A 12,933-nucleotide genomic window follows, 5' to 3' on the forward strand; every position below is an offset into this window, starting at 1 on the left:
AGACTGCAGAAGGAGCAGGTTTTGTGTGGAATGTTAAGTGTTTGACATGGGAAGACTGAGATGCCTGCTAGATATGCAAATAGGATCTTAAGTGAGCACTTTGATGTCAGTTCTTACCTGGAGAGTTCCATGGACAGAAGAGCCTCGCAGGCTACAGTCCATGGGGTAGCAAAGAGTCAGACACAACTGAGCAACTAACACTTTTTTGATTTCAATTGATGTCGATTGTGGATTCAAGAGAAAGAGGCCCTGGCTGGTGATAAAAATTTGAAGGTGGTTAGCATAGAGGTGAAATACAAAGTCCTTAGAATGAGAACTTCCCTGGTGGTCCAGTGGTTAATTCTGCACTTTCAATGCGGGGGACATGGGTTCAACCCCCAGTCAGGGAACTTAAGATCCTACATGCTTGCAGCATGGCCAAAAAATAATTTTTTAAAAAAATCCTTAGAATGGATTAGATCACCCAGGGAGTAAATGTGTTTGTGAAAGGAAAGAAGGCTAAAGATTGGGCTGTGGGGCCTTCCTACATTTAGTGCCAGGAAATGAGGAAGAACCTGGAAAAGAGTCTTTGGAGGAGTAGCCAAAAAGAGGAAATCCATATAGGAGGTAAACATATTTCAAGGAGAAGTCAGTCATCAACTAGGTTAAAACAACAGGAAAGCATTTACAAACTGCAATCAGTCAGCACATGTTAAGCACCCACTGGGGAGTCAGGCCCTAGTGATTAAAAGAATGAATAAGCCAGAAAGCCAGGGCCCATGGCCTCCAGGAGCTCTCAGCATTGTAGTGGGGACAGGTATGTATTCAAATGAGCACTGGGACTACGTAAATGAGCAGGACGCCTGCTAGGCCAGGCACAGCCCTGGTACAGAAGCACAGAGGAGGGGAGTAACCTGTTGTCCATTGCCTTCCCCTGGCAGTCTTGTCTACACTCACACTTTCAACGCCCCACCATTACTTTTACCTCCGATCTGTATTTCAGTCCAAACTTCTCCTGTAGCTTTCATCATATCAAGCTGCCTGCTAAGACCTCTTTACCTGAAAGTTCCACAGTACGTATCTCACACACAATATATCCAGAATCAGATTTATCATTTCCTTTTTTCTCCCTCTTTCCTTGAGATTGTACTTTGCAAGGTATCCAAACACATAATAAAGATATGATTACAAAAATAAGCTAGTCCTAGTATAAATATCCCAGAAACCCAATAATACACAAATAAATGAATACAGTGGATAAAGGAATATATAAATGAATTTCAGTTCAGTTCAGTCGCTCAGTTGTGTCGACTCTTTGCAACCCCATGAACTGCAGCACACCAGGTCTCCCTGTCCATCACCAACTCCCGGAGTTTATGAAAACTCATGGCAACCCACTCCAGTATTCTTGCCTGGAAAATCCCATGGATGGAGAAGCCTGGGAGGCTACAATCCATAGGGTCGCAAAGAGTCGGACATGACTGAGCGAAAAGTGGAGGAAGAATATGGAGTGCTGGCTGTTTAGGGCATAAAGGCCTGTTATCTGACCCTGCTGCACCTTCCAGACCCATCTAGGTCATCCCTGGCTCACAGAGGATGCTCAGCCATCGCCCACTGTGTGTAGTTCTCCTACCATCTACACCCTTTCTCACGTCCACACCTTTGCCCCTCCTGACCTGCCCACCCCCATCCTGTTCTCACTTTGTCCTCTTTTAGGAATCCTTCCCTGACTTCTCCCACCACAGCCTCAGTGAGGGGCCCATCCTAGTTATTTTCGAAATAGCCAAGGCACAGCTGTACTGAAGGATACAGGGATCAACGGTTACCTGTTTCTGCACTTTTCTCCTGTTGCCTCGGCAGCACCCACCACGGTGCCTGGTTTGTGCTGAATCTCGGTGAATGCATGGTCGCCCCTCATCAGCCCCTCTCCTCTGTTTGCAGGCTCAGACAAGAGTCAGGGCATGTTGGCCTTGGCTATCAGTCCCAATCGGCGCTACCTCGCTGTCTCGGAGACGGTGCAAGATAAACCTGTCATCACCATTTATGAACTGTCAGCCATCCCCTGCCGGAAGCGCAAAATCCTTAATAGTTTTGACTTCCCAGTTCAGAAGTTCATTTGCATGGCTTTTTCTCCAGACTCCAAATACCTCTTGACTCAGACTTCACCTCCAGAATCAAACCTTGTCTATTGGCTGTGGGAAAAACAGAAAGTCATGGCCATTGTTAGAATCGACACTCAGAACAATGCTGTCTATCAGGTACTTCCCAGAATAACAAATATTATGCAAATTATTTAAAAATAGTTACAAGCTGTCTCTCATTGAATGCTTTCTATGTGCCAGGAATAGTGCTGATTTCTTAAAATGCATTTGGAAATTTGCCAAACAACCCTATATAAAGTATACATAATTATTGTCTCTGTTTTAAAGATGAAGGAACTGAGGCTCCAACAATTTAGCAGAACCAGGACTCCCTGACCCTAGGGTCTATGTTCTTTATTTTGGCCCAGAACTGCTTACTAGTCACAAGTCAGGTTCAGAGACAATTTGATCAATTTGCTCTCTCTCCCCAGACCTGGCCTCTACTGGGAAGCATTTCTGGGCAGTGGGAAGACTTCAGGAAAGTGGTGTGAGGTCGTAAATGTTTAGGAAGCTATCCATGAAATTGTAATTATGTGAGGAGCAGAAGTTTCTATTGTGCTCTGAGGGTAAAATGCAGAGGATGTGTCAGGAGGCTGGTTGGGTCCCAAGGAGGCTTTGCTTGGAGCAGTCAACCTGGTCTGAGATCTAGTGCTCAGTTGTACAGGTCCACACACAATTCTGTTCAGGTTCAGAGATACTGGCTAATCAGCTTCTTGGGCACAGACTCTGTTATTCTCACAAGAGGCTAGCGTGTGAACCAGCATGTCACAACCAGAACACATATCATCGATCCAGTGTGTTTCCTCCCTTGAGAAGTGAAACTGTTAATCAACAGGTTGCTTGGTGATAACAGAATCAGAGCAAAGACAAGTAGAGCCTGAAGATTATTTCATCCAGGTCATAGTAAGGTATGCTGCTGCTGCTGCTAAGTCGCTTCAGTCGTGTCCGACTCTGTGCGACCCCATAGACGACAGCCCACCAGGCTCCACCATCCCTGGGATTCTCCAGGCGAGAATACTGGAGTGGGTTGCCATTTCCTTCTCCAAGTAAGGCATGCTACAGCATCCTAGTCAGAGCAGGGAGCACCTTGTCTCAAACAGATTCAGGAAACATTCACTGGATGCCTGCTCTGAACCTGCCACTGGGGATACAGAGATGAAAAAGGCACAGCCCCTACAGGTGCTCACCATCCAGTGTGGGTGACAGATTGACTGTGACTGCAAATGGGGATGAGGGCAAAGGTAAAGGAGGCCTAGTCCCTGACATGTGGCTCCTTCTCCCTGAACAGGCCACAGAAAACTGCCTGACCCTCATTTGTCTGTTTTAGCTGAGCTTTCGTTCTGTTTTGCTAACACAGAGTATGGTGACTGTCAAGACCTGCTCATGCTGCTTTTTGGTCTTCATCAGATGACTTTTGAAGGTTTCCTAATTTGACTCATGGACCGTATAAATATAGTGGACATAGATCTGTCCTCTTATCAAATATGTCTTAAAATTATACGATTTAGTGATGTTTAAAGGAAGTTATGACCAACCTAGACAGCATATTCAAAAGCAGAGACATTACTTTGTCAACAAAGGTCCGTCTAATCAAGGCTATGGTTTTTCCAGTAGTCATGTATGGATGTGAGAGTTGGACTGTGAAGAAAACTGAGTGCCAAAGAATTGATGCTTTTGAACTGTGGTGTTGGAGAAGACTCTTGAGAATCCCTTGAACTGCAAGGAGCTCCAACCAGTCCATTCTAAAGGAGATCAGTCCTGGGTGTTCTTTGGAAGGACTGATGCTAAAGCTGAAACTCCACTACTTTGGCCACCTCATGCGAAGAGTTGATTCATTGGAAAAGACTCTGATGCTGGGAGGGATTGGGGGCAGGAGGAGAAGGGGACGACAGAGGATGAGATGGTTGGATGGCATCACTGACTCGATGAACATGGGTTTGGGTGAACTGCGGGAGTTGATGATGGACAGGGAGGCCTGGCGTGCTGCAATTCATGGGGTCGCAAAGAGTCAGACATGACTGAGCAACTGAACTGAACTGAAAGGATCCTGAGAACTACTTGGACTAACTAATAATTAGTTAAATGGGAAATAATTCCATCAAGTTTAGTTTCATGTCTCTTTTTCTTTCATTCTTTCATATTTTACAGGTGAGCTTCAATCCCCAGGATAACACTCAGATTTGTATCACTGGAAATGGGATGTTTAAGCTTCTCCGTTTTGCCGAAGGAACCCTGAAGCAAACTAATTTTCAGAGGGGAGAACCCCAAAATTATCTCGCCCACACCTGGGTGTCTGATGACAAGATTATTGCTGGCACTGATACAGGCAGACTCTTCCTCTTTGAATCTGGAGATCAACGCTGGGAGACAAGTATCATGGTCAAGGAGCCCACCAGCGAGACAAAGAACCTGGGGGTGATCCAGGAATCAGAGAGGTAACAATGCCTTCTGGGCTGGAGCTCTTAGAAAAATACACTCATCTTGCCAATAGCAACACCCCTAAAACAGCACTCTTTAAAAATCATTCCTTTATCTTTTCTAGTGTTCATCCTTATTCAGGGTCAAATTTGATGTTTATAACCATAACCTAGGTACAACTATTTTTATTTTTATACCTAACCTCATTTTATAAGTGTTTCCCTGGTGGCTCAGATGGTAAAGAATCCATCTGCAATGCAGGAGACAATCCTGAGCTGGGAAGATCCCCTGGAGAAGAGAATGACTACCCACTCCAGTATCCTTGCCTGGAGAATTCCACAGACAGAGAAGCCTGGTGGGCTAGAGTCCATGAGGGTCACAAAAAGTCAGACACAATTGAACAACTAACAGTTTCACAGACTGGTATGACTTAGTCTTCAAAACTACCTATCTTTGAAAATATGTTTTCTACTGGCTTCCCAGTTTACTAAATCAATTAAATAAATATCCATCAAGCCTTTGCAATGTGCAAGGCATCTTGCTAAATGCTGGGGACACCGTCCTTAGGACCTTATAATTTGATAGGAAGCAGCAGACTAATAAGGAAATACCAGGAAATGTCAGTCGATGTGACAGAAGTGTATGGACCAGAGAAGGGGCTCAGGATGAAGCTGCCAGTTCCAACTCTGCTGCAGCCGATCATAGTCATCTCTCACTCATGTTGGACAGCACCATTGTGTGGTCTAGACACTGCCCTAGACACTCTGTGCATAACCTCGTTTGAGCCTTACCCACCCTACATAGTACATATTATTATCACACCCATATCGTAGACTCCAAGAGGTTAAATGCCTCACCCAGGATCACAGCACTGTTAAGTAACAGGCCAGGATTCAAAGCCAGATGTCTGATCCCAATACCCAAGCCTGCAATCAAGACAACACCTTGTAGATACCTCTTCTTCAGTGTCTTTGGGTTCACCCATTTGTACCACTCCCACACCAATGACATTTCCTTTTTGTCATGATTATGTTGAGAACTTCCTAATAAGGCCATTTCCCTCCAGTGTGCTGTGTTCTCCATCTTTGAGTGAGTCCAGGACTCCAAGGATAAAGCTCACTCTTGACCTTGGCCCACATGTCCCTGCTGCTCTGACATTTCTCTATATCTGCAGCATCAGCACTTGCCTCTGTCTACCGCATATCCCTCATGCACTCTCCTACTTCTGGGCTCAGTCTGCCCCTACACCGACCCCACTCCTCTGGACACTGCCACATCCCTCTTTGTCCTTCTGGTCTCAGCTGGGAGCCCTCAGCCTCTGCTCATCTCAGACAGCTGTTCTTCTATATCTGTCCTTAGGTTTTCTTGTTAGCCGATAACTGGCCACTGCCATCCTACTCAGCAGTCCCTGACAGTCCTTATCATACACCCCCTAGACCATCAGCTTAGGAACTGGGTCAACTGATTTATCATTGTTTCACAGAGTCATTAACGTAACTCTGGTAAATGTTATATGAATGAATGAGTGAATGCAAATATGCATAAATGAATGAAAGAAAGAAAGGAAGGGAGGGGAAAGGGGAGGAAGAAGAGAAGGAAGGAAGGAAAGGAAGGGAAAGGGAGGGAAGGGAGGGAAGGAAGCCAAAACCTGGATTTAAATCTCAGCTCTTCCCCTTACTAATTATGTGATCTTGGAAATGACCCCTCTGAGCCACTTTTTTCTAAACAACAAAATGAGTATGATACTAAAAACAGTGACCACAGAGGATTGCAAGATTTTCATATAAGTGTATAACCTTCCATCTCCCATGGAGCCCCAGTAGCACTCCCAGCCAAAGGGGCACATTTAGGCCATGGGAAGGGGGCTCACGCTGAGTGGTTTCTCCCATCTGCATGCATGCTAAGTCGCTTCAGTTGTGTCCAACTCTTTGGCGACACCAATGACTGTAGCCTGCCAGGCTCCTCTGTCCATTAGATTCTCTGGACAAGAATACCGGAGTGGGTTGCCATGCCCTTCTCCAGGGGATCCTCCTGACCCAGGGATGGAACCTGGGTCTCCCGCATTGCAGGCAGGTTCTTTACGATCTGAGCCACACTCCCACACCCAAGGACAGTCCTTTCTCATCGCTGGCACAGTTCATCTCCTTGGAATCGTCTCTGCTATCTGTGTGTGCTATTTTCTTTTCCAGCCTGATTGAATTTCCAGCAGTCACTTCCCCAGTCCCTTCCTACGAGCAGGTCATGAATACCAGCAGCCACAGCCAGCTGTCGCTGCCCCAGGTGTTTGCCATCGCAGCCTATTCAAAGGGATTTGCCTGTTCTGCTGGGCCAGGGAGAGTTCTGCTGTTTGAGAAGATGGAAGACAAGGAGTTTTACCGTGAGAGCAGGGAGATCCGGGTAAGGAGGGGAGGAAGCAGCAATGCTGGGGTCCAGCTGGCGTCTGTCCTCCAGGAGCAGAGCATTGATGCAGCGTTTGACGCAGGGAAAGGAGGCTGAGGGCAGAGCACAAAGGGACTCGAGCCGTTTGTCCTGAGGGCAGTTTTAGGATGGACTGGACAGAGTTGCAGTATAGAAATAAGGAGTTCTGGATCTGAATCCTGGGGGAGAACTTGGGCAAATTGTTTTCTCTTCAAGTTCAGTGTTCCCGTAATGTATATGGATATTTTACCGTCAAGAACACCACCTGATATGGGACTTCTCTGGTGGTCCAGTCGCTAGGCTCTGCACTTCCAATGGAGAAGGCAGTGGCACCCGACTCCAGTCCTCTTGCCTGGAGAATCCCATGGACAGAGGAGCCTGGTGGGCTGCAGTCCATGGGGTCGCGAAGAATTGGACACGACTGAGTGACTTCACTTTCACTTTTCACTTTCATGCATTGGAGAAGGAAACGGCAACCCACTCCAGTGTTCTTGCCTGAAGAGTCCCAGGGACGGGGGAGCCTGGTGGGCTGCCCTCTATAGGGTCACACAGAGTTGGCCCCGACTGAAGTGACGCAGCAGTAGCAGCAGCACTTCCAGTTCAGGGGACCTGGCTTCTAGATCCTTGATCAGGGAACTAGATCCCACTTGCCACAGCTAAGAGTTTGCACGCTACAGCTAAGATCTCGTGGGCCACAACTAAGACCTGGCACAGCCAAATAAGTAAATATCTTTTAAAAAAAAAAAAAGAAAAGAAAACTACCTGGGTTTCCCTGGTGGCTCCGAGGTTAAAGCGTCTGCCTGCAATGCGGGAGACCTGGGTTCGATCCCTGGGTCAGGAAGATCCCCTGGAGAAGGAAAAGGCAACCCACTCCAGTACTCTTGCCTGGAAAATCCCATGGACAGAGAAGTCTGGTAGGCTACAGTCCATGGGGTTGCAAAGAGTCTGACACAACTGAGCAACTTCACTTTCACTTTCACCTGGCATGCAGCAGACATTCAGTAAATATTTGGGGAAGAAATGATACAGATTTCTGTGGAGAGAGATTTCACCTGGTTGGGGAAGAACCAGGAAGGTTTCAAAGTGTTTGAAGGTCATCACTGAAGAGGGGTTGTAGAGGATGGGTAACATTAGACAGGAAGAAACAGATCAGGAAGTCCAGGTAAAGGGAACAAATTAAGCAAAGGAGCCCCTGACAGGGAGCAGTGGTGTGTTTGGGAGATATCTGTTCCCCAGTGGAGGGGCCTTAAGTCACTTGAAGGGAACAAGAGGACTAAGGCTGGTGAAAAGATGGCAAACGCCAGCCTGAGGAGTGAGTGTATAAACAGGCAAGGCATCCTGTTTTCAGTGGAGAAGCACTATGCTTGAAAAAAGTGATCTGCCTGTGATATTAATACACAGTGTGGGTGATTTGAAGTCATTGGCTATGGAGTGGTAAACACACATTGAGTGATTTAGACTTGACTCAAGTTTTCCTGGCTGAGTGACTTCACATGAGTTGCTGAATGTAGCAAACCTGTGTCTCTTCATTAAGGAAACAGCTCACCCTGGTGGTTATCGAAAGGATTAAACATCTGTGTGATCACTGGATGCAGTTCAGTTCAGTTTAGTCGCTCAATTGTGTCCAGCTCATTGCAACCCCATGGACTGCAGCATGCCAGGCTTCCCTGTCCATCACCAACTCCCAGAGTTTACTCAAACTCATGTCTATCACGTTGGTGATGGCATCCAACCCTCCCATCCTCTGTTGTCCCCTTTTCCTCCCACCTTCAATCTTTCCCAGCATCAGGGTCTTTTCCAATGAGTCAGCTCTTCACATCAGGTGGCCAAAGTATTAGAGTTACAACTTCAGCATCAGTCCTTCCAACGAATATTCAGGACTGACTTCCTTTAGGAAGGACTGGTGGGATCTCCTTGCAGTCCAAGGGACTCTCAAGAGTCTTCTCCAACATCACAGTTCAAAAGCATCAGTTCTTCAGCGCTCAGCTTTCTTTATACTCCAACTCTCACATCCATACATGACTACTTAGCATTTCCCAATTTCAAGACTGAGACAGGATGAGAGCCCAGCAGGACACTGAGAAGGCGAGGTCGTTCACTCATTCAGTCAACAAACGTCTGTCGGTTGCCTGTCAGGAGCCAGGCTCCAGGGTGGGGCCTGCGGTGGGCACATTGGATGTGGCGCTTCCCCCACGGACCTCACTGTGGGGGAGGGTGCGAGGCCACACCGTGCAGTCACTGAGGGCCTGCCCTGTGCCAGGCCCTGCTCCAAGCAGCAGAGGACACAGAGGGAACAGACAAGGTCCCCGGTCCACAGGCCCCTGTTCCACTCTATGCAGTGTGACACGTGGAACAACAGAGGGAACTCCTGGGTGCTGTGGGCGCAGTGAGGGACTGTCAGGGCCCACGCAGCCCAGGGCGGTCAGGGAAGGCTTCCCAGGGCCCTCGCTGCCCAGAGAGAGCAGAGGGAGTAGACTTCATGAGGACGGGCTAGGAGGTGCAAGGAAGACAACTCCACGCAGAGGGAGGGCGGCACAAGAGTCCAGGGCGTTCAGGGGAGGAAGGTGCCCAGGTCACTGCTGCAGGCTCTAGGAAAGCCCAGAAGATGAGGGCTGAGCAGGGCGTCGGGCTTTGGTGATAAGGAAATTTCTGATGTTCAGGAGGACAGTTTCAGTAAATGAGGCAGTGGAAGCCACGTTATAAGGAATAAAGAACTGAGTGGGTAGTGAGGATGCAAAGGGGGTATGTGCAGACCAGATTTCAGTGAGTTTGGTTGTTCATGGAAGGAGAGGAAAAACAGGGAGAAGGAAATCTCATTTAATACTGTCCACTGGGAACTCCAGGCCCCCGAGACGGCTGCAGGAGCTGCGGGGCCCCTTCTCTTCTCTCTGCCCTGTCACCCACCCATGTGATAAAAAGGCCTCAACCTTCCCCTCCGCTGCCCTGAAGCGCACTGCGTACCTGGTGCAGATAGGAGCCTGCTCTGAGCTCCCACCCGCTGGGCGAGTGTGGAGCTAGACTAACGCTTGTTCTGAGGGGGGATCTCAGATGTGCAGATGGATCAGTTTCACCTGTGCCGCTGCTCATTATTCAGCCACTAGTCACTTAAAGGTGAGTAGGAAACCCACAGAAACTGAGACACCTCAAACCCCACCTTCTCCACGTCTGAGGAGCACCCCGGAAGCAGGCTGATAGGAGTCTGGAAGCTGCGAGTATCTGAGAGCATCTTAAAGTCCAAGGACACCCGACAGTGCAGGGGCCTGCTGACTGCCGTCCTGTGTCTCGGGCAGATTCCTGTGGATCCACAGAGCAACGACCCGAGTCAGTCGGACAAACAGGACGTGCTCTGCATGTGCTTCAGCCCCTCCGAGGAGACGCTGATCGCCAGCACCAGCAAGAGCCAGCTCTACAGCATCACCATGTCCCTGACGGAGATCAGCAAGGTGAGCCTCGCAGCAGCGCTTCCTGCCAGCCTGGGGACGGGTCACCACTGGGCAAATTTTGATCCAATTCCTGAGCATAAGCCCATTCACCCCTTCATAACAAAGCAAAAGAAACTCTAATTTCAATATGTCCTTGGAGGAGCACTCCAACACCTGCAGGGGGCTGGAGTGGGGGACGCCAGAATCTGATTGTTGTAGCCTCTTTGGATGGCATCACCAACTCGATGGACATGAGTTTGAGCAAGCTCCAGGAGTTGGTGATGGACAGGGAAGCCTGGCATGCTGCAGTCCATGGGGTCGCAAAGAGTCAGACACAACAGAGTGACTGAACTGAGCCTCTTTGGAGAACACCTTGGAGGTCCCTCTCAGATTTACATTGTACCTATCTTTTCCTCAGCAAGCAAGTGTACTTCAGGTATTTAATGTACTACAGTACCTGCTCCTGTGCACAGAGACGTTTATGTGTAAAGATTTATCATTGCTTTTGTTTTTAAATAATAAAGAAAGCCAGTATGAATACACTGTCGATACTGCAGCAAAAAGGATAAAAAAGAAGCACTTTGTGCTTATAAAAGGTTCATTTTACCAAGCAGACATTACAGTTTTAAATCTGTATGCAGATAATAGCATGGACTCACAATATAGCCTGCAGACTTTGGCAGAACAACAAGGAAAATAAACCACCTACAATCACAGGAGGTTTTAATATATCTTTCTCAGCAATGATGGTTTTTAAAATAATAACACTATTGAGTTACTCATATACTATACAATTCACCTACTTAAAGTGTACAATTCAATGGTTTTTAGTATATTCAGAGTTATGCAGCCATTACCACCATCAATTTTAGAACATTTCTCCACTCAAAAAAAAAAAATGCCCTTTAGCTATTATGCTCCCATCATCCCATCTGCCTCCCCCCAGCTCTAGCCAGTCACCCATGTCTTGTGTCTCTGTAGATTTGCCTTTTATGAATGTTTCATAGCAATATGTAGACTCTTGTGACTGGCTTCCTTCAGCAAGCACAGTGTTTTCAAGTTTCATTCATGTGCGAGCGTGTATCAGTACTCCATTCCTTTTCATAACCAAATAACAGTCCATTGCATGGATATACCATTTTTGTTGGTCTAATCATCAGTTAACGAATATTTGGTTTCCTTCCACCTTTTGGATATTACAAATACTGCTGCTATAAACATCTATGTACAAGTTTTTCTGTGGAAATACATTTTTATTCTTCTTGGGTATATATCTAGGAGTGGAATTCCTGAGTCAAGCAGGAACTCCATATTTAACCACTTAAGGAACAGCCAGCTAGTTTTCCCAAAGTGCTGAACTGTTTCATATTCCCATCAGCTGTGTATGAGTGTTCTGATCTCTCTGTATTTTTGTCAGCACTTATTCTTATCTGATGTTTAATTTACATTCATAACAGCCGTTGGTCTGTGGTTTTCTTGTGATGCCTTTGTCTGCATTTGGTATTGGGGTAATACTGACCTCACAGAATGAGGTGCAGAGATAAGGTGGAAAAGAGAGAGTTGCTTTTGTTTCAACACAAGGGAGATTTGAGTGTATTTAAAAGCTTGTAGGCTAATATGTAAATTACTCTGTCATATACCCCAGACTAAGACCTTTTTATCATTTCCACGTGGGGGGACCTTATTCACAAGGACTCAGAAAGGACTGATTTGATGGCTGGATCTTCAGTCTGTCTGCTTTCTCCATGGAGAGGGGTGAGCTCACTGCATAGAGCTTCCCTCCCTGCTGTTAGGCGTGCCTCTCAGAGGGAAGGTTGCCTGGAAAGGAGAGAACCAGACCAGAGAGCGGGATCTTCCGTAGAGGGGAGTGTTTTCACTCTCACTTCCAGGATGTGTAAGTCTCCTGCCTGTCTCCACATGTACACTCCACCCTTAGGCCCCCGAATGATACTCTGTTCGGCTGCCAGAGTGATCTTTTCAAAGCCCAGATGTGGTTGTCACAAAATTCACATGTTCCACCACCTCCACCATCGTCACAGCCTCAGCCCCTCGGTGACCTTCCCCGGTGCTCTGAGAAGAACTGGGCTAGGAGCACGGGGCTGGGTGATGTCTGGCCCGGGCTGCGCTCTGCAGCCTCATCCCATCACTCCACCTGATAGAACGAGCCCTTTGATCACTAGGACTCTGCATGTTCCTTCTGCCAAAGGCATCAGCGTTCCTGCCTCTGCATGGGGCACTCACACTCTCCTCTTCCCCACATTAGTTCTTGTTAGTTCTTGCTCAGCCTTCAAGGGGGAAGAAAGCTACTAGGAATGTGCTAGTAGAGACAGGGAGGTTGAAGATATTAGAGAAAGTATGGGAACCAGGTGGAGAATGGACATAGTCTGTGCCTACCCCCTGTTGGCTCAGACAGTAAAGAATCTGCCTGCTATGTGGGAGACCTAGGTTCAATCCCTGGGTCGAGAAGATTCCCCTGGAGAAGGAAATGGCTACCCACTCCAGTATTCTTGCCTGGGAAATCCCATGGACAGAGGAACCTGTCAGGCTATAGTCCA

General features: G+C 47.4%; 1 protein-coding gene across 1 annotated transcript in view; it reads left to right on the top strand.

Annotated features, from left to right (window-relative positions):
* CFAP57 (cilia and flagella associated protein 57) overlaps window positions 1–12,933 on the top strand; it is a 68,022-nt gene that overhangs the window by 2,452 nt on the left and 52,637 nt on the right. Inside the window, exons 2-5 of the mRNA XM_018042755.1 lie at window positions 1,921–2,237; window positions 4,269–4,555; window positions 6,728–6,935; window positions 10,247–10,399. Of these exons, the coding sequence (XP_017898244.1) occupies window positions 1,921–2,237; window positions 4,269–4,555; window positions 6,728–6,935; window positions 10,247–10,399 (965 nt within the window). The remainder of the gene's footprint in view (window positions 1–1,920; window positions 2,238–4,268; window positions 4,556–6,727; window positions 6,936–10,246; window positions 10,400–12,933) is intronic.

This window comes from Capra hircus, chromosome 3 (assembly GCF_001704415.2).
Source record: "Capra hircus breed San Clemente chromosome 3, ASM170441v1, whole genome shotgun sequence".
In the NCBI taxonomy this organism is placed as follows: domain Eukaryota; kingdom Metazoa; phylum Chordata; class Mammalia; order Artiodactyla; family Bovidae; genus Capra; species Capra hircus.